Source organism: Misgurnus anguillicaudatus, chromosome 7, assembly GCF_027580225.2.
Source record: "Misgurnus anguillicaudatus chromosome 7, ASM2758022v2, whole genome shotgun sequence".
In the NCBI taxonomy this organism is placed as follows: Eukaryota; Metazoa; Chordata; class Actinopteri; order Cypriniformes; family Cobitidae; genus Misgurnus; species Misgurnus anguillicaudatus.
The window spans coordinates 30,548,602-30,576,181 of NC_073343.2; the positions used below are offsets into that span (position 1 = coordinate 30,548,602).

Here is a 27,580-nt window from a genome sequence, read left to right on the forward strand (position 1 = left end):
GAGTGGCAAAAGACAGAGCGGCAGCATTTGAGTACAGTGTGAAATAGGCGAAAACGCATCTAAATGGGAAAAAGCTGTTGAGTGATAGACTGTACTAACAGATTAACAAGAATTCGGAGATATTGTTTTACAGACTGCCAAAAAACACGAAGTAAATAGATTGTTCATGCCAACGTCCACTGACCACAGGTGGGTTGCCAAGTGGCTAGTGTCACTATCAAGTAGAGGTTTTACTTTCTACTTAAAAGTATTTTTTCAAGAACCATACTTTCCGGACTGGAGTATAAGCCGCATCATTCAAAAATGCGTCATTAAGACAAAAAAACATATATAAGTCACATTAGACTATACGTCGCATTTATATAGAAAATTATTTCACAAAATCTTAGCTGAAGAATAGACATTTAATCTGGAAAGGCGAGTTATTCAACTAAACAATAGCAGACAGAACAGCAGGCTGAATAGATGTCTGTACGTTAAAGTAATATTATCAGTTATTTAAATGATAAACCATAGCATAGAGAACTTACCTGGAAGGTTAAATAGGCTAAATTAACCGAACAAGCCAACTAGCGTGAAGTTCGCATACTCGTCATTCCACATTACTGAATCCATTGAATTACATAAATACACAAGCATATGGCGGTCTCTCGCGACTGTAGACTGTAATGTTGTCTTTTGCCTCATAAATGTCAAAATGAACTTATACTGACTTACAAGGCGCACCTGACTATAAGACGCAGCACCAGCCAAGTTATGAAATAAACGCGGCTTATAGACCGGGAAAAAAAAAGTTTTTTTAAAAACATACATTCCAAAGCATATTATTTCAATTGTTACTCTATTACATTCCATAAATACAATTTTTTGTTTTACATTTAATATTTAAGTACATTAACGTACTTTTACTCAAGTAAACGTACACAATTTTAATGTAACTAGGTATTAAATAAATTGTATTGTTTTATTGTGCAATATTATTATAAAAAATGTAACTACGTATTGTCCACCTCTGCTATCAAGTCCAACTAAATTCAATTTAAGCTGATAATAGTCAGTTTTACTGGCATTTTGCCGCAGCCGCTATGAAAGCCAGCCGTTTTGATGAACGTTTGCCACTCAACAGGGCGAGTTCCGGCGTGGTCACGTGGAAAAGTGACGTCAATGCATACCCTCTATATATATAGAGAGAGAGAGAAATAAAAATAGTGGGGTCGAACCAGACAGGAAGAGTTGTATAAGGGTGACTAAGGTAGAAAATGAGGTGCTGAATGGGGAAGTCAGAAAGCTGCAAAGGTGATGCTTGTGTGCTGGCACTTGTTTACAGAACAGTCTGAAAAATACAGAGGACAAAATACAGAGGTGATCTGTGGAGAGAGAGAGATTTCTGACGCTGTTTTTCACAACTCCAGTGACAGATGTGCTTACACTGTGGCAAGCTGATTATTTTGCTATGTGTGTGTGTCATATCACTCCTTTGGGAGGTTGCAGTTGGATGCATTTCCACAGATTTCCTCTTCCAGATCACTGGATTATCTTTTCCCCCAATTTCAGCTGGAACCTTGCTCAGCAGATCATTTCATGCAGAAAGGTTCTCCGAAAGTCTTCGAACAGTGATGTCGTTTCGATATATTTTATTCTTTCCCATTTTACATGCACAGACAGCTATGCTTACTTCTAGCCAATGGGTGCGAGTTTATGCCAGGATATTAAGGATTTTTGCAAACAATGCCAGAGAGTTGAGGAACCCTGAGAAACGCTGTTGCTCCGAGTGGCATGAAAATTACACATACAAGCTTTAACACGTAAAGCTTTGGCTTTCTTTCTGTGCACTCAGTGGATAACGGGGGTACACAAAAAGCCATTTAATATTAATGTAGTGCTGTGTGTGCGCGTGCGGTTAGCATCAGCGTTACATCTCTGATGCTATAAATTAGATTTGGGTTTAATGCTGACCACTCATTTAAGAAAATGCATGCAAGCTTATTCAGTGCTTTGTGTAGTTTGATCTTTTGACCCTGTGTTTTTTGGGTTTGTACAGGTTTGATTTAAATAAATGCTGACAGTTGCAGTCTGATTTGGGTAAATGCTGACTGTCTGCATTCTGATTGGCTGTGGAGATGTTAAGATGATAAGAATTGTAGCCTATCCACAGACATTTCCTTATTTAGAAACAGAGACCCCAGACAAGATACGACACAGCCGATGGTGAACGGTTTTACTCTAAATGTGTTTGATCTTTTAGACCAAAGCTATTGAACTCTGACCTTTCCACGTCATTAAATTAAAGTGGCAGTTTGACCTCTATCCTTCTTCACTTAATGTTTCACGTCAATCTTTTCTTGTCCCTGATGACAGCCTTTTTGATCGTCACAACTTTTTGTTTCCTCTTCATCAGCACAGACGTGCGTTTAAAGTGCTGCCAGTTCTGATAGGTGTAAATGTTCAGCACTAAAGGGTCGTGACCTTAAATGTGGGGTGGAGTGATTGTGATTGGACGAGAGAGAGTAGGAAGGGGGCTGGCAGGAGGTATAATGTTGCGTTATTGCTCATTTGTCTCTGTCAGGTCTCTTGGCTGCGTCCCTGAACTCTCGGCTTGCTCGCATTTAGGGTTTTCCTACAGTTTAACACCCGCACTTTCACATATACCCGCACATGCACCCCGTACTGCGCTTATGGATTTTTCAGTTAAGCAGATATATGACCATGATCACTGTGACGTGACAACAACAGCCCAAATATTGATTTTCAACCCACTTTTATTTGTCTATTTATTCAGAGCACCAGGGTGATTTCTGAGCATTGTTTTATTTATATTTATGAATAAATAAGATTGATAAACGAGACTGATTTTTGTATTCCCCTTTTAGCAGCTTATTTTTCACCAACAGGCTGTCAGTTCTTGAACTCGCCTGTTACACATGTTCCCCACCAGAAACAAAGTGGTCCTGAGCCAGAATAAAGAGGGACAATAATAAAGTAACTAGGGGTGTGACGGGTCACAATACTCACGGTTCGGATCACATTATGGTTTTTTAGACACGGATTGGATCATTTTTCGGATCAGCAAAAAAATGGGTGGGAAAATCTAATAACAAATAAAGAAATTACAAACATTTAAAAGTTGCACATTAAGTAAGGTCTAAAATTAGCATTAGGTACAGAAATTGAATTAAATAAATAATATCACTCTTTACTGTATGAATTAAATATAATTATTATTATTTTAGAGCTACAGAAGTGATTCTCTTTGTCTTGGGCTGTTTAACAAATAATGACACAGACTTAAGTGCGTTAGTTGAGGTTACTGTCTCTAGGCAGAGACCAGGCCGTGCTTACCTTAAAATCTATACATAAATTTAAGACATAAACAAATGTTTTTATTAGAAAAAGAATACTTTGGAGATCATTTTGTTTGTATGGGCCTTTGTCAAGAAGTTTGCTTGCTTTTTGAAACGCGTCTCTCCGTGTATGCACTTTTGAGTGCACTTAAACGGGCACACACAGAGGACGAATTGCAAACGGCGCAGCATAAATAGTCGCTCCACATAAAAACGTTACGTTGTTTTTCATTGCTCTATTTACCAAATGTATTTGAATCTACTACAGTATTATACATGGCAGCACAGCTCTCTCTAAGGTTTACACATCAAGAGTTCTGATCTTTGAAGGACATAGGGATGATCACGTCTGACTGGAGCTCAACTGGACACGTTCAGCCGTTTGTGCATACAGAAAACTGCTCACTTTTGCACCTTTTTGCATTTAAATGGTTTAAAATCACAAGCTTTTGAAACGCGTGCAAATGATAAACTTTCCCCATTTTAATTAGCGTATTAATCCACGAATCGCATGCCAGCCGAATCGTGGATCGTGATACATATCACGCACTAAAAGTAACTTAAATAAACTGACTAGAATGATGTGAGCGAAGTAAATGGCAATAAGAAAAAATCTTTCCTGATGCACAGGTTAATTTGCAAATGTTATTATGAATGTTAATGATATTTTTATTTCTGGTTTTCGTCATCTGGTGTGCATCTTGATTTTATTAGATTTGCCATATGGGTGAGATCCTATAATGAGCTCATATGTGGTCTGTGTGTTTAACACGCACCCAAAGCCTTGTTTTCTTGTGGCTGACGTTTACGTGGTGGCTGTGTGGAATTTTCCAACGTTTCTGTGGTCGAGTGTTTCTCACAAAGACAAAGACCACCTGCGTGCCACGTTACAGGGAAGACATTTCTCTTATTCATCCATTTAAAAACGGTGGGGTTGCTCTCTGATTCTCTCACTCTCGTATCATTTTTCTTGCGCATCCCTTTCTTTACAGGAAGTGAAATGGTGGCGTCTCCTCCAGGCTGTAATTACTGTCTGGTTCCAGTATTCAAAGTGAGCAATTTCCCCCATCGCATCAGGCCACTGCTCTCTGCCATGTCCAATCAACATCAACACGCATACAGAGGAGAATCCTCTCTCTCATCTCTCACAGAGAGAGCGATAGAGCAGGTGTGCTCCTAAAAAGAGTGTGATGGATGAAGTTTCGATGATGTTTGTGTATTGCATTGAGGCAAGCTTTAAAATGACCACTATCCCATTGGCGTTCTCTCTCTCCCTCCCTTTACCCGGGTTCAGAGAAATGAACTGCTATAAAAAGGAGTAGTGGATTGTTTTTAGCATTTTACTTGGATATGTGCTCTCAGAGGCGGGCTACAGCTGGGAGGATTATGAAAGTAAATAATGCGCGCTCTCAGGCAAAGCCCAAAAGCACAGAGTCCAGGGAAAAGGGCCACGATAAGACCCCCCTTAATTCTCTCCCGTTGTTTTATTTCTTATTTACATTAAATTCAGCCGGCTTTCCTCCTTCAATGCCTCCGAGTGCGATAACAGAAAAAGAATTATAAAGGAAATAAAAAAATGAAGAGATGGAAATGTAAAAAATAGAGGCTTTGCAGTGCTGCTTAGCATTCTGTTTGGCAAACATGAGCTTGCCAGTGTTTTGGAGATCTCGTGTTTCTTTCTCAGTTTTTGATTGGCTCATAACCTGCTGCTGGAGAAGGAAGAGTTATTAGCTGCTTGTTCACTTGAGGGTTTTTTTGGATTGCATTAGAGCAAGTGTTTCAAAATAAGGTTGACGTGTACTGGTCAGAAAGCTACACTGGAACTAATTGAATCATTAGTGCGGGAGGGGGGGTTCTTTTGTGTTTTTTGAACTCCTGAAATACACAATTACACATGAGGTCAAAGCTCCAAGGAGTCATATAGTGCAGCTAATTTAATTTATGTTTGTGCCTTTTGTTCCCAAAATCATTCCACGCCAAGTTCTTCAAGATTTATGTGGCTTACAACATCGCTTTTCCTTGTTTTATTGATGCCACAGAGTAATCGGTCATGTGTCTCTGTGTGTGTGCATTGTTGGTTATTACAAACATCTTGTGATGCACTAGATGTTTATAACCAACAATGCACACACTTTAGATGTGTACAGACCATAACCGTGCGTGCGTGCTTGCGTGCGTGCTTACTTGTGTGTGCACGTGCGTGCGTGCGTACTTGGGTACTTGGGTACTTGGGTGCGTACTTGGGTGCGTGCGTGCGTACTTGGGTGCGTGCGTGCGTACTTGGGTGCGTGCGTGCGTACTTGGGTGCGTGCGTGCGTACTTGGGTGCGTGCGTGCGTACTTGGGTGCGTGCGTGCGTACTTGGGTGCGTGCGTGCGTACTTGGGTGCGTGCGTGCGTGGTTGGGTGCGTGCGTGCTTGCTTGGTTGGGTGCGTGCGTGCTTGCTTGGGTGCGTGCGTGCGTGCTTGCGTGCGTGGGTGCGTGCTTGGGTGCGTGCGTGCGTGCGTACTTGGGTGCGTACTTGGGTGCGTGCGTGCGTACTTGGGTGCGTGTGTGCGTGCGTACTTGGGTGCGTACTGACTTGGGTACTTGCGTGCGTGCCTACTGACTTATGTGTGCGAATGCGCACAGTGGTGAGGCACAAACGCGAATTACTCGGAAAAATACCATTTTAATCCGTAATGGCAGAAAACGTTCCCATGGCTCATTCTTGAGGAGAACCTAATGTTTTGCAAGTACTTCAAAGGACAGAAACATTCAGGAAACTCAGCATTTGTTACAGGCAATCCACACCTCAAACGAGATGGCAGTTCACATTTCCTGTCTTGACACCAAATGTACCTGCAATTATTCTGCGTGCGTGTGTTACAGCTACAGAGACAGAACTTCTTGGCAAAAACTACTTCACAAAATAGTTTGCCTAAAATGAAAATAGTCATAGTATACTCACCCTGATACCATTCCAAACCTGTCTAATTTGTTCTTTATAGCAGAATCTTCCAATTGTTTGTTCTTTTCCCAAAAGCTAAAAGGACACAGATGTGGTCTATGATCTCATCATATTTAAAAGATCAACATTTGTGTTTGGAATGATATTAGGGGAAAATTACGTATGACTTTATTTTAGGAAAAGAGCTCAACTTTCAAGCTTCTAAATCTAATTTCTGTCTCTTCTCTTTTCAGTATAATTTTGTGGGGAGGATTCTTGGACCTCGTGGACTTACAGCAAAGCAGCTGGAAGCCGAAACGGGCTGCAAGATCATGGTGAGAGGCCGAAGCTCCATGAGAGACAGAAAGAAGGTGAGACTTCCTGGTTGCCCTTAATGAGCCAGTCTACTTTTGACATCAAGTGGATTTTTTTACTTTTTTGCTTGGGCTGTGTATTAGCATGAGTCTTATGGTATGTTACAGATCACGATACAGTTGTTGCTGTGCAATATGTTTCAAAACATTGCAGAATTGTAAAATGAGGTCATACATTTAGCTATTTCCTCTTTTTTGCATATAATAGGATATAATTTTTGTAAAGCTGTCATTGAGAACACACCACCATATGCAAACCTTAACAATTTGCCGTGCGCCCCTATGTTAGTACTTCCTGTCACTGCTTATTTGCAGACATGAGAAGAATCCTCTCTAGTGGTTGGGATTGGGTTGAGACTCCAAATAAAACAACTGCCATGAATCTTGTTTTGTATTAAAAAATATTGATATTGGATATTCGGTACAGCATTGCCAAACAAAATATCACGGTATTCCCATCTATCGGTATTTTCTTACACCCCTAGTTTTGGCTGGCAGGGGTATGGCTTAGGCCCACGTCTATTTCAGTCCTGCCCATAGTGGTGTAGGTGTCACAGACTGTAAAAGCACATGGTAGACACACCAGGAGAAAGAAAAGGGACGATATCTTTTATACTCTGAGACGAGACCTGCTGGGCGACCAGCTAAGGAGCAACTAAACCCTGAATGATGGGAAATTATAGCTTCAGGTGACGGGTATGTAGCACAGGGACATTACAGTACTGCCCTGTCAGCTCCAGGGGAGCCTTACTCAAGGGTCGAGGCAAAAAGACATTTGCACGTGTAACTACTCCATACAGCAAGCTGCAAAATTAAAAGAATGACGGATTCTGTAATACGTATCATGCAGATTTTATTCGAGTATCTTTAACAACCCACGCAGACCTTTTAACCTCCTGCTAATCTGGTCCTTTGATTTTGACCCCTTTCTGGTTTGAAATCAGCAAATTTTAAACGGGCAGTGCAAAACCTTTTCAGTTTGGGTATCGCCCAGGAGAGGTATTAGTCATTTAGAATGGTTACTTGGTTTATGTAAATGGAATAAACATGGATGAGCTGTTTTCCTGTCAGTGTCATCCTGTTTGTCTCAGGAGAGACATACACAAATAAACCAAGTCTGTTAGCAAAGTTCGACGGTTCTATAGCAAGACAGGCCTGAACCGAGGTGGTTGTTTATTTAGCGTCCATTAGCAGAGCTGTTTTTGTGCGCTCAATAATTTAGTTTGCTGGAGCCTCTGGGGACCCAGAGCAATGGAGACAGAAAAATGGAGGCAATGGGAAAAGTGACCTTTATTCAGAGAAAGGCTGAAGTAGGAGTCTATTGAATCACAACAAGGTTTGTTTAGCTCATTTGCGAGGATGGCACAAGGTAGTTCAGAGTGATTGCGTAGCTTATATTGTTATCGGCCGGTACAGCGTTATATACTGTTCGCTCTCAAAGGTAACATCATGGATCACTAGAAGACTCGTCTCGGGAGAAAACCCTTCGTTAGCCTTAAATCAGACAGACATTTTATTTAGCAGCTCCCCAACGGTGGTTTAACCCCGTTTACCCTCTCAAGAGCTGCACGCACATCCTCAAGAGACGCTACGTCCTCGCGCTTGCTGTGTGTGTGCGCGAACCGACGCCGAGCTCAGTCGGATGTAATGGGAGAGGACAGGACAGACAAACTCTGGATAATAACCTGTCCCACTGTGTAGCCTCTTCCTCTGATCAAACACTGTTCAAATTGAGGGCTCTCAGAAACCACAGCGCAGATCAAATGTAACAGACGGCCACCCTCACCAGAACATCACACATCCTCTCCAGAGCCACACAATAGGATTTCTATAGCTATATTATTTTCTGTCTTGGGCTCTTTGTTCTTGCCAAAATTGAGTTTTATTTCTTTGTTTCTTTATATTTGTCTTGTAAATTGCAATGTACTTGAATGTACATACTATGAAATGTACTTAAACATTTAGCACCAAAAAATCAGTAGGTGAGGCGAGTACCGATGACCTGCTACATTTTGCAAGATTTAAAAGCTTGCATTTGATAGACACTTCTATACTGTAGTATCTTTGTCATGTTCAAAAAATTAAAATTTTACGGAAAGTAGTGATGCGCCTTGTAAATACATACTCAAACAGTTGTTCCTTACGGTTAAATTGTGCTTGTTTAATATTATCCAAGTTAGTACGTCTGAATTTCATTCACACCATACTCTCACAATATTGAACGCGCTGATTTAATGGTCGATGAGTATGTCCTTCAGCTAATTCATGACGTATTTGTCACAGAATGAGATTTCGGGCGCAGGGTAAGTTTCAGGTCAAGGTTTATTTAGGACCTTGCGTCTTTGTCACGGGTTTGGTTGCTTCTTTTAAATATCGGGCATTTGGGTGTTTGCATTAATCAGAATCTGGTATTATCTTAGTTAGCAACTTATGCTTTGAGGTCTGAACTGTTCACCCCAAAAAATTAAATATGCTGGTATCTTTGTCGGTCAAACCCCACTTGCTTTCGTCATGTCGAAGTCAAAGGGAGTTTCAGAAGAGCTCTGTTCCCCGAATGCTTATATGTGACCCTGGTACACAAAATCAGCAATAAGTCGCATGGGTATATTTGTTGCAATAGCTATCAATGCATGTATGGGTCAAAATAATAGATTTTTTTATGCCAAAAATCATTAGTTCACCCTAAAATGAAAATTATGTCATGTACTCACCCTCATCTTGTTACAAACATGTAGGGCTGGGCGATATATATTCGGGGATTCTCATGCGTGTTTCATCGGTGAAGTCGGTTCCTTGATTGGTAGTAAATCGCCATCAGCTGCTTTCAGATGGAGCGGCATTAACTACACAGAGCCGTACTTCACTGACAAGCTGGGCCATATCGCATTAATTATCACGGCCGATACGTCCTCGATAATTAATGCGAAATTGCCCCGATTGTCAACGAACTACAACTTTGTGTAGTAAATGCCGCTCCATCAGAAAGCAGCCCTACAAACAAGTATACATTTTTTTTTTTTGTTCTGATGAACACAAAGGAAGATATTTTAAGAAATGTGAGAAACTGTTCGTGGACCCAATTTACATCCATAGTATTATTTTTTCCAACTCTGGAAGTAAATGGGGTCCACAAACGGTTTTGGTTGCAAACATTTCACAAAATATCTTCCTTTGTGTTCATCAGAACAAAGAAATGTATGCGGGTTTGTAACAACACTATTTTCATTTTTTGGTAAAATATTTTCTAGTAAAGATCATGTTCATGAAAATAGTTTGTAAATTTCCTACCTTAAATATATAGTTATTTGGTAAATTGTTTTGCTAAGGACTTCATTTAGACAACTTTTAAAGGGTATTTTCTCAATATTTAGATTTTTTTTTTGCAGTTTGCACCATTTTTAAATAGTTATATGGTATCTCTGCCAAATATTAACACATCCTAACAAAAACCATACATCAATGGACAGCTTATTTATTCTGCGTTCAGATGATGTATAAATCTCAAATTGACCCATATGATATTTTATAAAAAGCAGCATAACAAAGCTTTAAAACGTAATTTTTTTCTAGGTTCTTAGTATGTTCACCCAAAAAATGGTATTGGTCTTGTCCCTTTGCTGGTCAAACCCAACTTGTTTCAGAAGAGCTCTGGTCACTGAATGCCTATATTGAAAAATGGTTTATAGAAAAGAGTTGAATATCCATCTTTAAAAGGTCTTTTGTGTTTCACAGTCAAAAGTCTATACACATGTTGGTCCTCAGTTGCCTATACTGGTGTCACTATAAGAGAATGCCAAAAATATAAATGTTAACATGTCAGTAAATTTGTAATACATAGATTCTGACTCATGTTTGTTCATGAGACTTCTATGAAATTGTTTTCAAACACCTCATCCTGCCTCTGAGTTTTTTCTAGAGAGTTTTCAATTCCTGAGAAACAGGTGCTTGTAAACTACTCCACCCAGGACAGCTGTTTAAGACTGCTGCCTGGGTTTAGTCTGCTCTGGTTGATATGAACAGTATTTATAGGCTGGTAGGATTATTTCCAGGCTGACTGCCAGCCACCCTCTGCAGTGGAGTTAAAGCAGGCGGGCCTACAGGCATTGGATACTGTAGCTTTGAGATTAAGCCTCATTTGATTAATGGTAAAACTTTTGTTTTGCAAATCTTGGCTTGTTGTGATACTGTTAGTGTGGTGCTTATTCAGTGCATAATGGCCCTCGATTATAAATTAAACAAACTCCATAAACCATTGGTCTTCAACAGGTTGCCCGCCAAAACACATTCTATTAATAGCCTTCATTTTAATAGTTATTTATTAAATTTTTATATTAGCTTGGCTTATTTTATATATGGTAACATTTTAGACAGTGAAATAAAATAAGATCAAGTTAAACAATAAAAGTTTTAAGTAGACAAGATTATAAAAGAAGCCCTCCAGATTGTTTTATTCATTGTGGTAACACTTGCTTGGAGACCACTGCCATCAACCATGTGGTCGGGCTTCATGCTCCACATGCCGAAGGTGTACAGACCGGTTCACATTTGCTGACAGCCTATTTTGGGGTTCTCACTCTCACACGCCATTTTTGCTTCGTTATAGATCTTGACATCACACTTCACACATTATATTTGTGTCGCTTGGTGCTGGTTTCACATGTCAGTAAACAGAATATTGCCCACTTCAAAAGGATTTTGTGTTGTGCCTGCTTGTGCTCCGTACCCCTCGCCCAGTCTTGAAGGACATGCCATGACCTTGCTCCCAAATAGGCACGAGAGCGTGAATGTGTTTGTTTACAGTCTGTGACTTTGCTTTGCTCCGAGCATAAGGTCTCTGTCCTTACATGGGTTGCACAGCCTTTACTGCTTTATGAAACAGCTGAGTGTTAAAGATTTCGGTTGGTAATAGTTGATGGGTGATTCTCACGAAAACTTGGTTTAAAAAATGTCAAGCATGAAAATGTAAAAATTGCTTAAATTTACTTTTTCCCCACCAGACATTGAAAAACAAAGTCTGGAGTAAATGGGAACATTAATTTAAAAACTTTTACTTATCATTTAACACTTTTTGTAACATAATTTAAAAAATTAGTCCTAAAATATCTCATTACCGGAACAGTCAGAAAACATCAACACTGACATATTTTCAAAATGACATGACAAACCTGAAAGAACATAATTTGGAGATTCTGCACATGCATTTAAAATCAAAGTATTATGCTTCTATTAATTAAATTAACATTTAATAAGCATCTGTTGCGGTAATGATAATCAATGTCGTGTAAGCATTCTGACAAGACAATATTTTAAATTAACTGTAAAAAAATGATCTTACCTGGTAGCCATCTTGAAGTAACTGGTCCATGTGCTTGGTCACTCAAAATCAAACTTTATTAAAATTCTGTATGTGTGCTTAAACTGTTCTCAAAAAGTGTTGCGGAGAATGAGAACATCAGGCATGGACACATAATTTTCCTAATTTTTCTTCAGTATTATTATACATGAATATTCAGTAAATATATTTTCTGTCATCTAAAGTAGTCTAGCAAAACATCGCATGTTCAAACACAGCCGGACACATTGCGGTAATGAGAATTTCAGCAGAAAATGAGATAAAATTTACAATTATAAATTCTTATGTTGAAATCACACATTGTGCAAGGTAGAACACAGTATTGTGTTAAATCTGATGCTTTTTAATGTTACTATATTACACATTTTAAAGCTAAAATCATTAGTGCCGTGGTGTTTCAATGGTTTCGTGAGAATCACCCTGATATGGATTATTGTCAGCTCACCAGGTGTTATAAAAAGAAAGCAAATTTATACAATATTTTAAAAAAATCTTGTTTTTCCAGTAATAAATCGTGTAGGAGGTTGAATCTGCATAAACATAATTTAATGAACTGTAAGTGATTATGTGATTCACCACTACAGAGTTTCTGATTGGCCGCTGGACAGGAAGTTGCCCGTTTAAATTGGAAATTTGAAAGTTGGCTTGGAAATGCTTGTATATGTGTGATTATTGCCATGGCAACAGTGTTTGTGCTTGTGGATGTGACATCAGACACGTGTTTTGGTTTGTGTTTTAGCAAGGCCTGTTACGTGGATGCTTTTCCTCTCTGCTAAAATCCACCATGCTTTGCTTGCTTGTGATACAGGCTTGGTAGTTGGTAATTGAAGTTTCCACTGAGAAATCATCTGCGAGCACCATGGGGGACATGAGGCATTCGGGGTCTTGTTTTTGCATGTAAGGTTATGCGATATTAGCATGCTATATTATGCAATATTCAATATGCGAATTATAATAATTATATACCCAACATATGTTTCCTATTTCAGGGAATCGAAAACATAACAACAACTGCTGAAAGTTAACAACCATGTTTTGGTATTGCATAAAATAAATCAGACAATGTAAACAACAAAAATATATTACTGCTGTCATGCACACGCATATCCCAACTAACTTCGGCTTGCCAGATATTATATTATCTGCATCTACCTAAAACTTTAACCATAATTTCCTTTTTTAATGTTTAAAAAAAATGCTCACTATTGTGATGTGCACAATTGCAATATTTCTGTAATTTGAATATTTTGTGCAGCCCTAGTCTTACATTAAAAGTTGTTAGGCTAATTTTTAGCACTAATGCCTGATTGCAAAATTTATTTGTTATGAATTTTCTAGGATGTTATTTCCTGTTTTAAACTTTGTCATTTACTTTAACCAAGGAGTTAAGATGAAGACTACAGCTTGTTTAGATTGTAATTTTGGTATAGAATGGTTAGGGGAAGAAAGATCAAGCAAATGTATCTTAGGTACCCCACATTGCCTCATGTCCCAGATAATCCCATTTCACCCTCTAAATCTGTAAATCAAACATCTATTTGAAACTAAAATTATGAGGAACGCTTTCTCAAACCTTGAAGCGTTTTCCTTAAACATCCTTAAAAGATGATTCATCCTTTTGGACAGGTTAAAATGGTGCAAGTGTTCAATGCAGACTTTTTTCTCACCTCTTCAATCGTTGGATATTAATTTCTTTTTACACAATGGGCTCTGTTGAATATTCTTTGTACCTTTCATCCAGCTGGTTCAAAAGTGCTTCATCTATGCAGAGCAGGATGAACTGTCAGGCTGCTGAGAGGCGCTGAAAGCTTGGGTGGTTGGTAATTGTTGGCTTTGAAAATGGCCCACCCTCAAGAGCGTAACGCATTTTTGTTCAGTTTAGCACCTCCGACCGTTCAGACAGCTCGACTCGAGCATAATGGCTTTCTTCAGAGACCACTGTTAACCCGGGCCAATCAAATGGTCATGCACACCAACTGCAGGCCATTTTAAACGATCACCACGAGAATTGCACTAAAAAGAACCTCATTGTCTCGCCCATTCTGCTTCGAATTTTAATATTTTCGGACTCCACGTTTATTAGTGTGTTAAGACTGCACTGGACGTTTGCAGAGAAAATGCATTTTTGGCCATTATAATCAGCATGTTGTGCATCCTAACTGGCGTAATTTTTATAGCAATGATTAGCGTTAGTCCCACAAAATTCATATGACTTGAGCCCAGAGTTGAACGTGTATAGTTTATTTGACTTGTACATGTACACAGACGTTTGAACATGTGCATTGCGAGGAGATGCAATGAACCTCCTGGGCTACATATTACATTATCCTTTAGGCACATGGCGAAAATTGCACCATGCACACTGTACGCAGCGTACGTTTTTTAATACAAAACCACAAAAAAAGTGTAGTGAAATAACCACAAATGTAGTGAAATAAGAGACTTTAGTGTAACCAAGTTCTTTGGGGTGACGTGTCTTCAAATGTTATTTTAAGTTACTCGTTTTAAAGTTATTAATACTTGTGCAACCCATCGAAAATGCAGCATGGCATATGAGACATGTCAACATTTTATTAGTCTGAAATTTATACTGAGAGTGGAAATACGGGAGTGCCTTTTCACTTCGGAAATACGGGAGTGCGTTTTCACTTCGCGGCGAAAAAGAGATAAGTTTCCCTTGCAGTGATAGCTATTAGCACAACCCTAGTTTTAATTTAAAATATATTTAATACTATCACCTATTGGTATCCTAACTCATTTTAGATCACTCTATTTTAGTGCATTTGTCTCGGTTTACGAGTGTAACTGTTGTTTTCTGAGAAGGGAACAGGACACTGCGTCTCCCTTGCCATACTTCCTGCGTCCCTGTAACGCTGTCTTTGGCAATATTTCAGATGCCGATATACTTCCTGCACCCTGTCTTTGTCGTTAAGCCTTACCATTGGTTGAATTTGATATACACATTCAGACGTACTTACCCTTGGAGGCGTCCCCAAAGTGCCACCACAGTGACGCAGCGCGAGTTCCCTCAAAAGGGAACTGTAACAATGTATCTTAAAAGGTAACACAATGTAACCTTGCTCTCACTTGTCCTTGAATTTGAGGGTATTGTACCTGGAAAGTCCTTGAAAGGTCTTTGAATTTGAATTTAGCCAAGGTGTGGGAACCCTGAATCTTAAAATTAAAAGTAATTTTAGTTGACGTCTATGTTTTAAGTTAACATTGAGTTTTGATTTTTAGAATCTAATTTATGAGAAAAATCAATATCTTAACATCTAACCACATTTACTACTAGATGCATGGGGTACTAGTTACCAAAATTTGACACTCATTGCACTTGTGAATGCATGCGGCCGCTAGCGGACTATTTATAAATGTTGTGGTAAATATTCCCCTCTTAATGTTGTTAATGTGCTATAGCGTAATGGCTGCCGTTTAAAAACCAGCTTGACTTTTTGCGAGGGCTATAATGAAACACCGACTGTCATTTACAGCAAGAAAATGTGTCACTCTATCTCTCGCACTGACTCAAAGTTTAACATCCTATCACAACTACTGACATCTGTTTCTCTTTCTTTCTCAGGAAGAGCAGAACAGAGGGAAACCGAACTGGGAGCATCTAAATGAAGAATTGCATGTACTGATCACAGTCGAGGACACACAGACACGTGCGGAGATCAAGATGAGAAGAGCCGTCGAAGAGGTCAAGAAGCTACTGGTGCCTGCAGTAAGTTACATTATTTCCTAATCCTAACCATACTTGTGATAGTCTATAACTTTTTGCTCTACTGCTTTGCAAAGTCGTGAGCGTTTGATTTGAACGCAACAGTTGTTGGCGCCTCTTGCTTCCTCTTCTGGGTGTGTCCCAGAAGGGCGCCTTTGTGCATATGGGCAGAGTTTTAATCCCACCCGTGACCTGTAGTCTGGCTACTGTTGGATTTGATATTTTTATCTCAAGCTCCCAGCAGAGAACAAATGGCGCACTGCAACCTCCTTCCCACATATTTCCGCCCCATTCCTCCTTGCTATCTTCGCTCCCTGCCGGCCTCCGTTGGTTGCCATAAGGGCTGAAGCCAATGAAGTCAGGGTCGGTGGCTCCGGGCTGCAGTGCCTGCCGTGAACAGAATGGGCGGACAGATGCAAGTGCCTGTTCCCTATCAGGCAACATAGTGGAGAGTCTTCGACCCGCTAAAACCCAGCCAGAACCAGCCGCTCCACCCAGTCATGTGCATCTTGCTTCATTTTAGAGCGGGACATAAAGTCCTTGGATTTTTTTGACTATACTCAGGCTCTGCTTTTTTCTTCCTTGCTTGCTTTTTCGTGTTGTTGTTGTTGTCATCGCTATCTTTAGGGCACAATAGTGCAGTAAACCACACATTTCGTCTCTTGTTTAGGGATTAGTCTCTTTTAATGTTGAGCTGAGAGGCCTTAAACCTTACATGCACATGCTCATGGGTATACACAAGCACTAGTCAGAAAGAAAACAAACACACGACTGACTGAATATATGTGAGTCATTTCTAACCGTGTGTATGGGGGTGGAAGATGAGTAAATGGCTACATGCTCTCTCTAAACTCTTAAATTCGACCGTATGTACCCCTGAGATCAAAGTGTATATCCCTCATACATGCTTGCAGTTAAGGAGCTTGTTTTTGCACTGTCTATGCATTTATAGGTGCATAGATCTGAACGATTTTGCAGCGTGTGTGTGTTGCTCAGCATTAATTTACCGTACTCGAATCCTCTCACTTTGATTAGTTGTAATGGAATAAGTGTTTAATGTTAGTTTTTCATTCAGATAACATTTTTCTCAAGCATGTCATATCCCTGCTGCTTCTGCATGTGGAAGATTGACTCTAATGCCCTTTATCAAGCCAAGCTAAAGTGGATTAAACGACAAACCGTCCATCTCTCAACCCGTGCAGTCTTAATGAAGGATATCGGCGGCTCATTTGGAGGCATGAAATTGTCTTATTAAATACATCATAAAACAGACGGGGTCACAGTCTGTTCCCCTACGGCTCTCTTCGTTTTGTCATTGTAAAAAAGGATTTGATTGGTTAGGGCAGGGGGAAGAAGGGGGCAGAAGCTTCTGAGAGACTCTCTGCTTTATAAACATCTGCGATATTGATTTTTGCCTACCTTGAGAGGCAGCTAGCACATTACAGCATGAATCTGTAATCCTGACTCGGGCTCTCAAGAGTTGCCACAGCCGAACGGTTCCCGCTCGCAGTGCCCAAATTGAAATTTTCAGCCTTGCTCAAAGAATCAGTTCTACACACAGCATTTGAATGATCATCGGAGTCGGCGCGAGTGCATGAACGGCACACATACACGGAGGCTGGGGTTAGAGGGGGGTGATTGAGGATTTCGACTCAAAGGCCCTGTGAACTTTTCAACTCCCAGTGAGAGAGATATAGTAAGGAAGAGACGCACGGGGAGAGAATTAAATGAAGGCGAGCTGGTAATAATAGTAGTAAGGAGTGGAAATGGGGTAAGGATTGAATACGTATATGAAATACCTGAAGAAAGCTGATCACTGTGAATATGACATAATCATGATAATGCTGATAAGAGCACCAGAATATATCAAATCACATATGGCGCTTTTCCATTGCAGAGTACCCCATGGTTTGAGTCGGGTCAGCTTACTTTTGGGGGCTTTTCCACTGGGTGCAGTACGTGGTACCCAATACTTTTTTTTAGTACCACCTCGGTTGGGGTTCCACGCGACCCAAGCTGGTACCAAATCGTTACACTGTAGATCGCTGACTGGTCTGAGAGAATCGTCACTACCAGCATCATCGCTATAATGTAAAAGATTAGCTTTACCTTCGTGCTAGTTTGCGCTGTCTCGAGTAAACTTGTTGTCATCTGTGCTTTGCTGTAAGTTCCCAAACTCCCTTTTAGCGATAAACATCCACAGGCTAAGAATCAGGAACACCATACCAGTTTTTTCCAGACTTGAAGTTTGTGGCGGCACATTTGTGACGCGCATGTCCTCATATATGCTTAAATGCAGCTTAAATGAGGCTCAGCGGAGCGCGTCGACTGATGCCACGGTTGTTTGTACAGTAACTCTACAAGAGGTAGTGATAAACACGATGTGCAAACATCTATTTGTGGTGGTCAATGAATGTATGGGAATGTATTAGAGGTGTTCTCGGGTCCAAAGAAATGTACCCGACCCGAAATGACCCGAATCACTTCATACCCTAACCCGACGTGCATAAATAAATTTTTTTAAAGAAAGACCCGACCCGAGACAAACCCGAGAAAATTAGACTCGAGTCCGACCCGAACTAGTGAAAAATTTTTTTAACCCGACTGGAACCGAATGTAAATGGCACTGACGTGTGTGCATTCTGCAGACCCACGCGCAGCAGTCAGACAGAAAGAAACTCTGGTGGCCTTGCAACCAATTTGGCAAGCTGCTCCATTCGTTTTACTTTGTTATCTGACGACGACACCAACGTAACCGCTAAAATGTACATTTATAATTGACTGACATGTTTGTCTCAGCGAAAATGAACCTTCCGACAACCACACAATGTCGCAAGCGCTCTTGGCTAACAGATGAGAGGTTTGAAAAGGACATTGACGCACACAGGCGAGAGAGTTCGGGTCTTGTTGATAAATTACCCGAGACCCGATGCCGCTATTATTGTACCCAACCCGTGTCCGAGGCACATGTGAAACTTTTAGACCCGAACCCGATCGGGTCTCGAGTCGGACCTCGGGTTTTCGGATCTGAGTGGACCCGTGAAGACCTCTAGAATGTATAGCATTCTAACAACGCTCTCACTTGTATGATGTCACAGCAGTGGGCAGCGCAAATAAAACGACACGCCTATAATCCCTCCCACTTCGAAGTGATACTAAACTCAATGGAAAAGTTAACCAAGCCAAAGTGAGTTGAACTGACCTGACCAAAACCGTGGGGTACTATGCAATGGAAAAGCGACATTATTTTCGTCATCATCAGCACATGTGCGTTGGAATTCTTGTGCTCCAAAACAGTCAGTATATAGTTGACTAACAGATTTTATATTGTGTATATAAGGTAGATATTGATTTGTAAAGTAAAATAATATACACGCAGTGCAAATTATACAGATTACATGTATATAACACAGCATACGCTGTTCTATTAAGGTATTTGCTATTTATATAAAGAGCTCAGATGCAAAAGCCAACTCTGTCAAAAATTTGATAATGATCGAATGCTTTCATGTGCATTGTTTATCAAATACCTTAGTTTCAAATCTGCCTTGCGTCAATCAGAAATATTGGTTTGTCGGCAGAATCCACTAAACAATGCAATAAATAATGCAATGACTAAAGTGAAATTTAAAGTTTGTAAAGTTCGGACCAGATGCGTATCGCGTAAATGTACATGCGTCCGCTGAAACCGTCTATATATCCTCACACACAGAAATGCCTAGTCAGTTTGTGTTGGACATCAGTGTGTTTATTAATGCCTGCAAACATATTAACGTACAACATTGAATTTCCTCCATTGCATGAGTAAATCCATGCCATGTGTACATTTAATGCACTTGTTAATTAAGGCAAGATTATGCATTGTTGACCTTTGTGAAATCCTCAAAATCCAGCCCAGTATTTCCAAGACCGAGTAAGCTTCTGCAACATTCAGCACCGTATCACAAATTATACCAACATGAAACCTCTAATCTCCAGCAGATTCGATGACAAGCTCAGACGCCTGTAAACAATGACGTCTGTAGTCCAGGGAGACTACGTATCAGATCCCCGTTAATTCAATTTACTAGTTTATACACTCACTCATTTGGAGTTGATAAGAGAGAATGAAACAGCGGTACGATTTTCTTCCTACGAGGTAATTAGCCTCTCAGATGTGTTAAAAACCTGGCAAATCAGTTTTCTCATTAGGGGTGCTAAACCCACTAGAGCTGACACCCATGATAGGTGTTGTGCATTTAGATGTTTAAAAGATGTCATTTGTAGTGTAGATGTTGCCAGGAGAGATGCTGTGCTACAATGTGACATTTTTCTTAGGGTTTATATATGAGAGAAAAGGAGAGAGAGACAGCAGCCATTTCTTGATTAACGAATGACAATTGCTGCGTTGATATCTGAGGTCTGTGTTAATCCTGTTGTCCTTACGTTCTCAGAGGCCCAGTAAAAAGCCTTCTGGGAAAATGTGAGCCTGACATTCACCCTAAATGTCCACTTGTGAATTGTAAGCCATTTCCACGAAAGCATACTTGAGTTCCCGGTTGGTATCGGTGCACTAGGGAATGATGGGAAATGGAACTTCACACCTATGACACCTCATTAAGAATCTAGGCCACTGTGTGTCCATTCCCTTTAACTCGGCTAATTAAAACGGAGTGTCAAAATATTTTTCTGGGTTATTTTAGTGTCAGTGACAGGAGTGAGCAAAGGTTTTATATTACAACGGTGGACAAAACCCCAATCCGGGAATTAAATTCAGCATGGTACCACTTGTAGTTTCATTCGTGGATGCTCCTAGCTATGTAGAGCATGTTGAATCTTAAGTTTTCTGTTTTTATCAAAGAGGCATTTCCTAGATTGCGGTGTATCTGTAGTAACATTTTGCCTCCAGAGCTCAGTGATATTGGATCTTAACGTGGGCTCGTATCGTAGCTGTCTGGCCTTTTTCTTTGTTCCTTCCTTACTTAGAACGATCTTCTTTCCCAATAACATTTCGTTTCAACTCTGCTTGCGCTTGTAGGCAGAATTCGTCTAGAGAACCAACTAGCTGCTCCCCGTGTCCTCCATGATGCATCCAATATCTTAAAAGGCCACAAAGGAGGCGGGGAAGTGGGTGAAAGAGAAGAGAAATAGAAAGCTGTGTTCACACAACGCTAGCAGCATCTCTCCATGAATGGGCTTGTCCTTGCCTGTAACAAAGTGACTGGTTTAGCAGTATTTGCACTGTAGCCTGGAGCCTTGTTTCCCTACTCGAGTGTTTCGTTCTCTCGTGCACACTCCCACTCTTTCTCCTTCTTCTGGCATGTCTTTTATCCAGTGTACGCCGTTAACCATCACACTCAGCAGTGTGTGCCGAGCTCAACGAGTCCCCAGTCTGGAGATGTTTCAAGCTTCTCCGAGTTGTCATAGATGCTTTGCATTTCTAATTTTTCCCCAATTCTGAAAAGCAGTTAATTTCACACCATACACCTGGTTATAGACCTCTTGGTTGTTCTTCGCCTGAAGTATAGAGAACAGACAGATGGTGTATAATAAAAGACAGGCATCGTGGTCTGTGGTGCATAACGTCCTCATCAGCCAAATTCTTGCCGTCACCTTGCGGGCCTCGTGCGTTGTGGAGCGCTGCCTGAACGAGTCTGTTCTGGGTGGCCAACTTATCCTGATCAATAAACACCTTTTCTTGAACATGCATACTCACCTCGTATCAGACACAAGTGACAAACCAGAGTGTATGCAAAAATGCCATCTGGCTGCTTGCTTGGTTCTGCTTGTGTATGCAAAAACGCGAACCCACTTCATGATCACTCCTTCGTCGTAAAAAATACGTAATTTAGTTTTTTGCTTCGTTTTATAGAAAGCTCGATTTTATTGTGCAGCTGCTTTCATTATTGGTAGTATACTGCATCACTTCAATGGGCCTCGAGTTTCATAGGGCGAGATCATTGGCGTCCAAGGACAGGAATCGCAGTGATAGCAACCACCTGTGACGACAGCCTCCTGAAATGCGTGCAAGTTGCCCCGGGTCAGTGTAACCCGTCTGCGAGTGCTCTTATGTCCCTGTTTTCGGTGCATCTGTCGCATCCAGTCAGGCTCAAGCCCCAGCTGCAGGGTTTAAAGTGAAGGATCATGGGTAATGGGAACATCCTCAGCCGTGAGGTTGTAAAAGCCCCATGCGCTGGCTTGGTGACGTGACTCATAGCTAGCTGTAGATACATTAGCTCTCATCGTTGTTGTTGTATGAAAGTTGCTACAAACAGAACAAAGGGTGAATGAGTAGTATTGTATGCATTACATATTGTAGACACTTAGACATAATCTGTTTTTATATGCAGACAAAAAACAACGCCTTGTGTAATAATTGTCCGTCCCCAATCTGTGGGTTGTTCTTGTGCATCTGTGGTGTTTTAAATCTATGGCAAACCAAAGTGACCATGTGGTAGTCCGATATGATGGTGATGATGCAGTAGCCTTTTTAAGTTTTAAAACCCCATCTAAAAAAAGATTGGAGGTTTATTTCTCTCTGCTGTGTCCAGACAAGGTCAGGCCTTCTTTATGGTATGTTCACCCTCTCTATCTTATTCCCCAAAGCAGCTGTCCTCTTAGTTTCTAGGTTTTCTGGATTATAGCCATGGTTTGCACCTCAGGCTTATCGACCACCAGAACCACCACAGGAAAGACTTCTCTTGGGGTCTGTATGCTAATCCGGTGTTAGCTGGCAGCTGCTTCAAACGCTCCAGTGGACTGGCAGTTCCTCATACTTAACAGAATAGAAACAGCAGACCCAGAATACACTGCGATTTATTGTGTGCCTATTTTCACCTGAGCACCTGCCATTTAAAAGCACAAATTCAAGCGGCAGTGTGCGAAATGATCCACTTCACACCGTGCAATAGGATTTGTCATTTAATTTCCAGTTTTCAAAAAGCGTTTCCTGGCAAAACAAGCGGCACTACAGAAGATACTGTATAGTTAGAAATAAGACTGTCATTATTTGTACTCACTTTTTGAAGTGCACATTTTGTATCTGGTATTTTAGATGCCTCATGTTGGCAACTTAGCTGTTTTATGATTGAAAAATATTCCCAGTAATGTTAATTGCCTTTCTGATGTAGAAATGATAAACGGATGCTATTGGGATCATTTTATTTAACTGCCCTGTTTTTTGGATGGTGCCATTAGAACATCTTTTTATGAAAGTGATGCATAATTTACAGAGGCTTCCATCTCTTTTGTATGAATTGGTTTAATGCCACTTATCCCGGTTAGTGAACAGGCGGTCTCTTACTTGTTGTTCTCTCTGGGATTTAAATTGCCCAATGTTCACAATCAGCAATGCCCCTCTTATGTACTTCAAACTGTGACCCTGCCACCCAGCAATCTGCTAACTGTACTGATTCATCAACGATCAGACTCTTACATCGCATTATGGAGCTGGAATAGAATTTGTGCTTGGGATTTATGCTTTCCCCCAAGTTATGGAGTTGAATTGCCAATCTGGGCTTATAATTTCATTTGGGGTGACCTTTTTGCTGCTTACTTATAAAGTGTTTATTTAGATGCCCAAATTAGATGTGCTCCAGGGGTAGAACAGGTGGTCTTCACCCAGGTTATGCGCCCTCCTGTTGGGTAAAGCTTGGTTCAGGTGTACAACTTCCCTTTAGACCAGCTTTCTCTCTGCTGGATTCTGTTTAATCTGCAAGTGTTACAGTATATAAGATGGTGCTGTAAGAGCCTCAGGTGACCGTTCTAGATCTTCAGTCCAATGATTGTCTCTCTGGGTGTTAGGAAGGTGACACAGAATTACCGAACAGGGAGTTTTACCCTTTTGTCTCCACAAAAATGTATTCATGACATAAATGCAAATCAAACACAGAAAAGCTTATGTAGATTTTTTTTAGAGGATTTTATCTACAAACCTTTGTGATTCATGATGCAGACATTTGTCTGGTAACATTGTATCTGGCAAAAGAGCTTTTGGAGGAATTACGATATTTACTTAAGCTTGCAGGAAATCAAGGAGGATTCTTTATAGGAAGAGATAAATCTGCTTCAATTTCCAATATCTTCCACTCCCACACTCCATATTGGAAATCTGGTAAAGTGGTATGCCAAAAAGTCGGAGCAGTGGAGAGTAAATCTGTAATAGAGAAGGCTCATTGCATTCATTGGTGATGTGAAATGGGGATCAGGGCAGTTAAATGAGGGAGGTACGCAGATCTAAGGTTGGCATTTTCTTTATATTTTCAAATGTTTATGTGAAACTTGCATCAGAATATTGAAGTCTGTACGTGTGACCACATTCTTCAATGTTATTAAACATGTTTAATATTATTGGGAAAAGTTAGTGGGAAAACGTGCATGGCTTTGACCTTTACCAGTGAGCTGCTTCTACTAATAAACTGTCAAGCCATTGTTCGGCTCTATACTTTTTCTCTGCAAATGCAAGTGACGCATGGGGAACAGAGTTTTCCACAGCGAGCATTTTTCTGGGTTTTACCCAAAAAACATAAATGACTAATAAAATTAGAAAGCGGAGGCAGAACAGTCTGTCTATGTAACTGTCAATTGTTTACTCGCTGAAGCTGCACTTAAACCTATTCTTTATACAGCGAGCCCAGAAGCAAAGTTTTAGTATATTCCAATTATTTGCATGGCACTCTTGTTGTTTTTAATTGTTGATTTGTTGCCAAAACGGGCAGTTGCAATAAGTGACTGGGAATCAGGAAGGGATGTAGGGATTTAAGCTGTTTGTTGAGTGAGACAGACCACCTGTATAGTGAAATAGTTAGGCAACAACCGTCAGTAGGTGTGACATCCCTTTGTAGTTGTTTTGAGATGCCTGCTTAAGACATTCCGGGATAAAGATTCTGTAGGCATTCCTCGCACACATCACTTGTTCTGGTAAGAGGCACAAAGTCAACTGGCAACTTTGAAAAGTTGGACCATCCCCAAGCTCAACTTCCTCTAACAATCTGTCTGGATGAATAACGAACTTCTTATTTTGCCGCCCACCTCCAGAGGTTAGTCCAGCCCATGACTCTTCAGAAAACAGTTGGCTGTAATCTCTTCCGGTTCCCATAAAAGATCCCCTCCAGACATCAGTCCAACTGCATTCTCTTTGAACAGGCAGCTAATCCTTTTACCTTGGGGAGAATAGCTGCAGACTGAGAACGCCAGTGTTTGCGCAGTAGCCTGATTCTGGGGATGTTTTCGCCCCTCTTCGGCTTTTCACACTCCTGCTCCCGTTATATGGTGTCTGGGATAATTACTCGCTCATTCAGCGTTAGAAGGGGCAGGGACCATAAGGATCAGCCCTGGCGTCTAGAGAATCCAACCAACCAATCTCGTGGCTCCTATTGGCCATTGAATTTGGAATGCTTTTCTTTCATCTTTTGGCACTGTTTTCGAGAGCGTAACAGGATTGCATTAAGGCCTTTATTAGTGCAGGTCACGGCACAGATTTATATAAGTTCAGATGCAGAAGTGCGTCTGACATGTTTTCGTACGAATGAGCTTTTTTATCGGACTCTTATGTTTAGTTTCCGTGACTTCATTTTAATGGCAATGAAAAGTAGCCTGGTTAAAACCAGACCATTCTCGGTAGTAACGGAGTTATGGTCTGGCAAAGCTTCATAGACAAATCATTTCCAAAGGGGCGTCACCAACGGATGCCACTCAAATGCCTCGGGGCGCAATTGGATAGACCTAAAACCAATCAAAGCGATGAAGGAGATGACGTATGCAGAGCTATACTAGACTTTTGCAGAATCTAGTCAGTAAGACATCAATAACATCTTTTATAGATATGAAGGCTTCAAGTGTTGTTCTTTGCTCGTGTTTTAACGAAAAGAAAAGTTTAAATCGCTTAAAACAGAAGCGATATCTGATTAGAACGAGTGATGTTCCACGCCGCCATCCATCTTTGTAATGTACAAAATCTGCTTCACTGTCACTGCGCTGTCGCCATTGTGTAAAGCCCGCCCCAACTTTTCTGATTGGTGCTGCGATTTCAACAGATTAGAAATGGGCTTGAATGGCTTCTTTGCCAGACAACTTGCAGAGCAAATCTTAATTTGCCGGAAGTTGTCTGGGTTTTACCAGACTAAATGAAAAGGTTATTTCATCGATAACTAGGCCATTCTTTGCTTGCAGTTTGACACAAATCCTTGCTTTCAAAGTAAGCACAACAGACCACAACATCAGGGAAGTACTTTCTAGATTTCACATGCATGTTTCAAGCAAAACATATTTCCACACTGAATGCATTGGTAAATCAGGCTTTGTTCTTTCTGCCTGCTAATGTATTGGCCCTGACCCATAGAGCAGTTTGGCAATGAGTGGTGAGACCTTGACTGTGCGGGCCAACAAACTTCATTTTGCGCATTCGCTTTGCAGCTGCTAACCTTGACTATGGCATAACCCCTGTTAGGCCTTTAGGGAAGCAGTGCTTTGAAATGAATTTATGAAACACGCTCACAGTCTATCGGCCAAGAGGTGGTCATATGATTGCAGCTTTCATTGGGATTTGGCGATTTATTTGTTCTGGGTTTTTCTTTAACAGCCTCAACAAGGTTGAGAGGTTGTTGAGGTTGGGTCACAGTCCCGAGCTGACAGCCCGGGCGGCACGCGGATCAGCTTTGACTCTAAAATCTCAGAATCTGATGCAAATCCGGCAGTATTTAAACCTCCAGATCAGCCTTCCCAAATCCTTTCAAGATATTCTCGGCTCGATTGGGTGGCATTAAAGGATCATAGCAGCAGAACAAAACATCGTCTGGCAGACGAGAGAGAGAAAGCAACAAGGAAGGGAAAATGAGAGCGGGAGCAAAAAGGGCGAGTCAGCTGGAGGTTTTAAAGTGAGTTGCACCAATAGAAATCACTGATCGCTTTAATGTGTCCTTTGTTTTTCCGGCCTCTCCAACCCGTTTTGTGTGCTCACAGCCCTCTTTGGTAAAATCCAGCGTAATCCCCTATGGATGCCCGTGTCCGATGCATGTCAACATCTGTGTGGCATTTTAAATACAGCTCTCACGCTCCAACCTGACCCAGATGTACGGTTACTTGTCATTTAATAGACGCTTTACAGGATACAAATTACATGTCTAGCTCAAGGGCAAGACTGCTGTTCTCAGGGATCAAACCTGCAACCTTTTGCATTTTTTGCCTGGAGATACAACCGTTAGGCTTCCTCAATATTATGAATAGTAAAATCAGGTGCAGTGGGAATTCTTGTTTTTTTCAATGCCTGCAAATTAAACACCATCCTTTATTTTTATGTATGGGTTTTTGTTCATGTGAACTTGAACCTGTGCTGTATATATAAGAGTTTATTGATCACTCTAAGAAATGTAAAGCATTACTAGATGGTAAAGTAACTGTATACAGTTATACAATCTATAGCTTGAATTCCATCTGTGGCATTCTGAAAATAGCTGTGTTAAAGGCCTAATGTGGTTATGCCATAGAAAAGCATGTGAAATGCGAGAATCTCGCCTTTTTGTGTATCGCGATAGTTTTCTTTTTTTTAGTACGTTTTTGTATGTTATTAAAAAAAAAAGTTATTTAGTCGAGAGCAGTGAGAGATTTTCTCTCAATGCTGTTTGATTAACATGCCTGACATACAGGAGTAAAGTTGGGTAACTTCCCCTTTAAGACCAAAGTCACTCCGGTCCCAATATACTGTTACACATGCGTTTGCTTTTTTTAAAGGTTTACTTTCTCTTAAGACCTAAATCGTTGTCTTTGAGGATACTTTTTGACGCATGTGTGTATTTAAGGCCAAAAAAGCGGCAAAAATGCTTACAATCTCATTGAGCGATGTTGTGTGTCAATGGCTTAAAATTACTTGTTTTGAAAATGCGGC

The 27,580-nt window shown here is 40.6% G+C and overlaps 1 protein-coding gene across 4 annotated transcripts in view; it reads left to right on the forward strand.

The window, feature by feature from the left end:
• qkia (QKI, KH domain containing, RNA binding a) overlaps positions 1-27,580 on the forward strand; it is an 82,813-nt gene that overhangs the window by 39,909 nt on the left and 15,324 nt on the right. For all 4 annotated transcript variants that reach the window (XM_055173096.2, XM_055173095.2, XM_055173099.2 and 1 more), the window contains exons 3-4: positions 6,524-6,640; positions 15,580-15,723. In XM_055173096.2, coding sequence (XP_055029071.1) covers positions 6,524-6,640; positions 15,580-15,723 — 261 coding nt within the window. The remainder of the gene's footprint in view (positions 1-6,523; positions 6,641-15,579; positions 15,724-27,580) is intronic.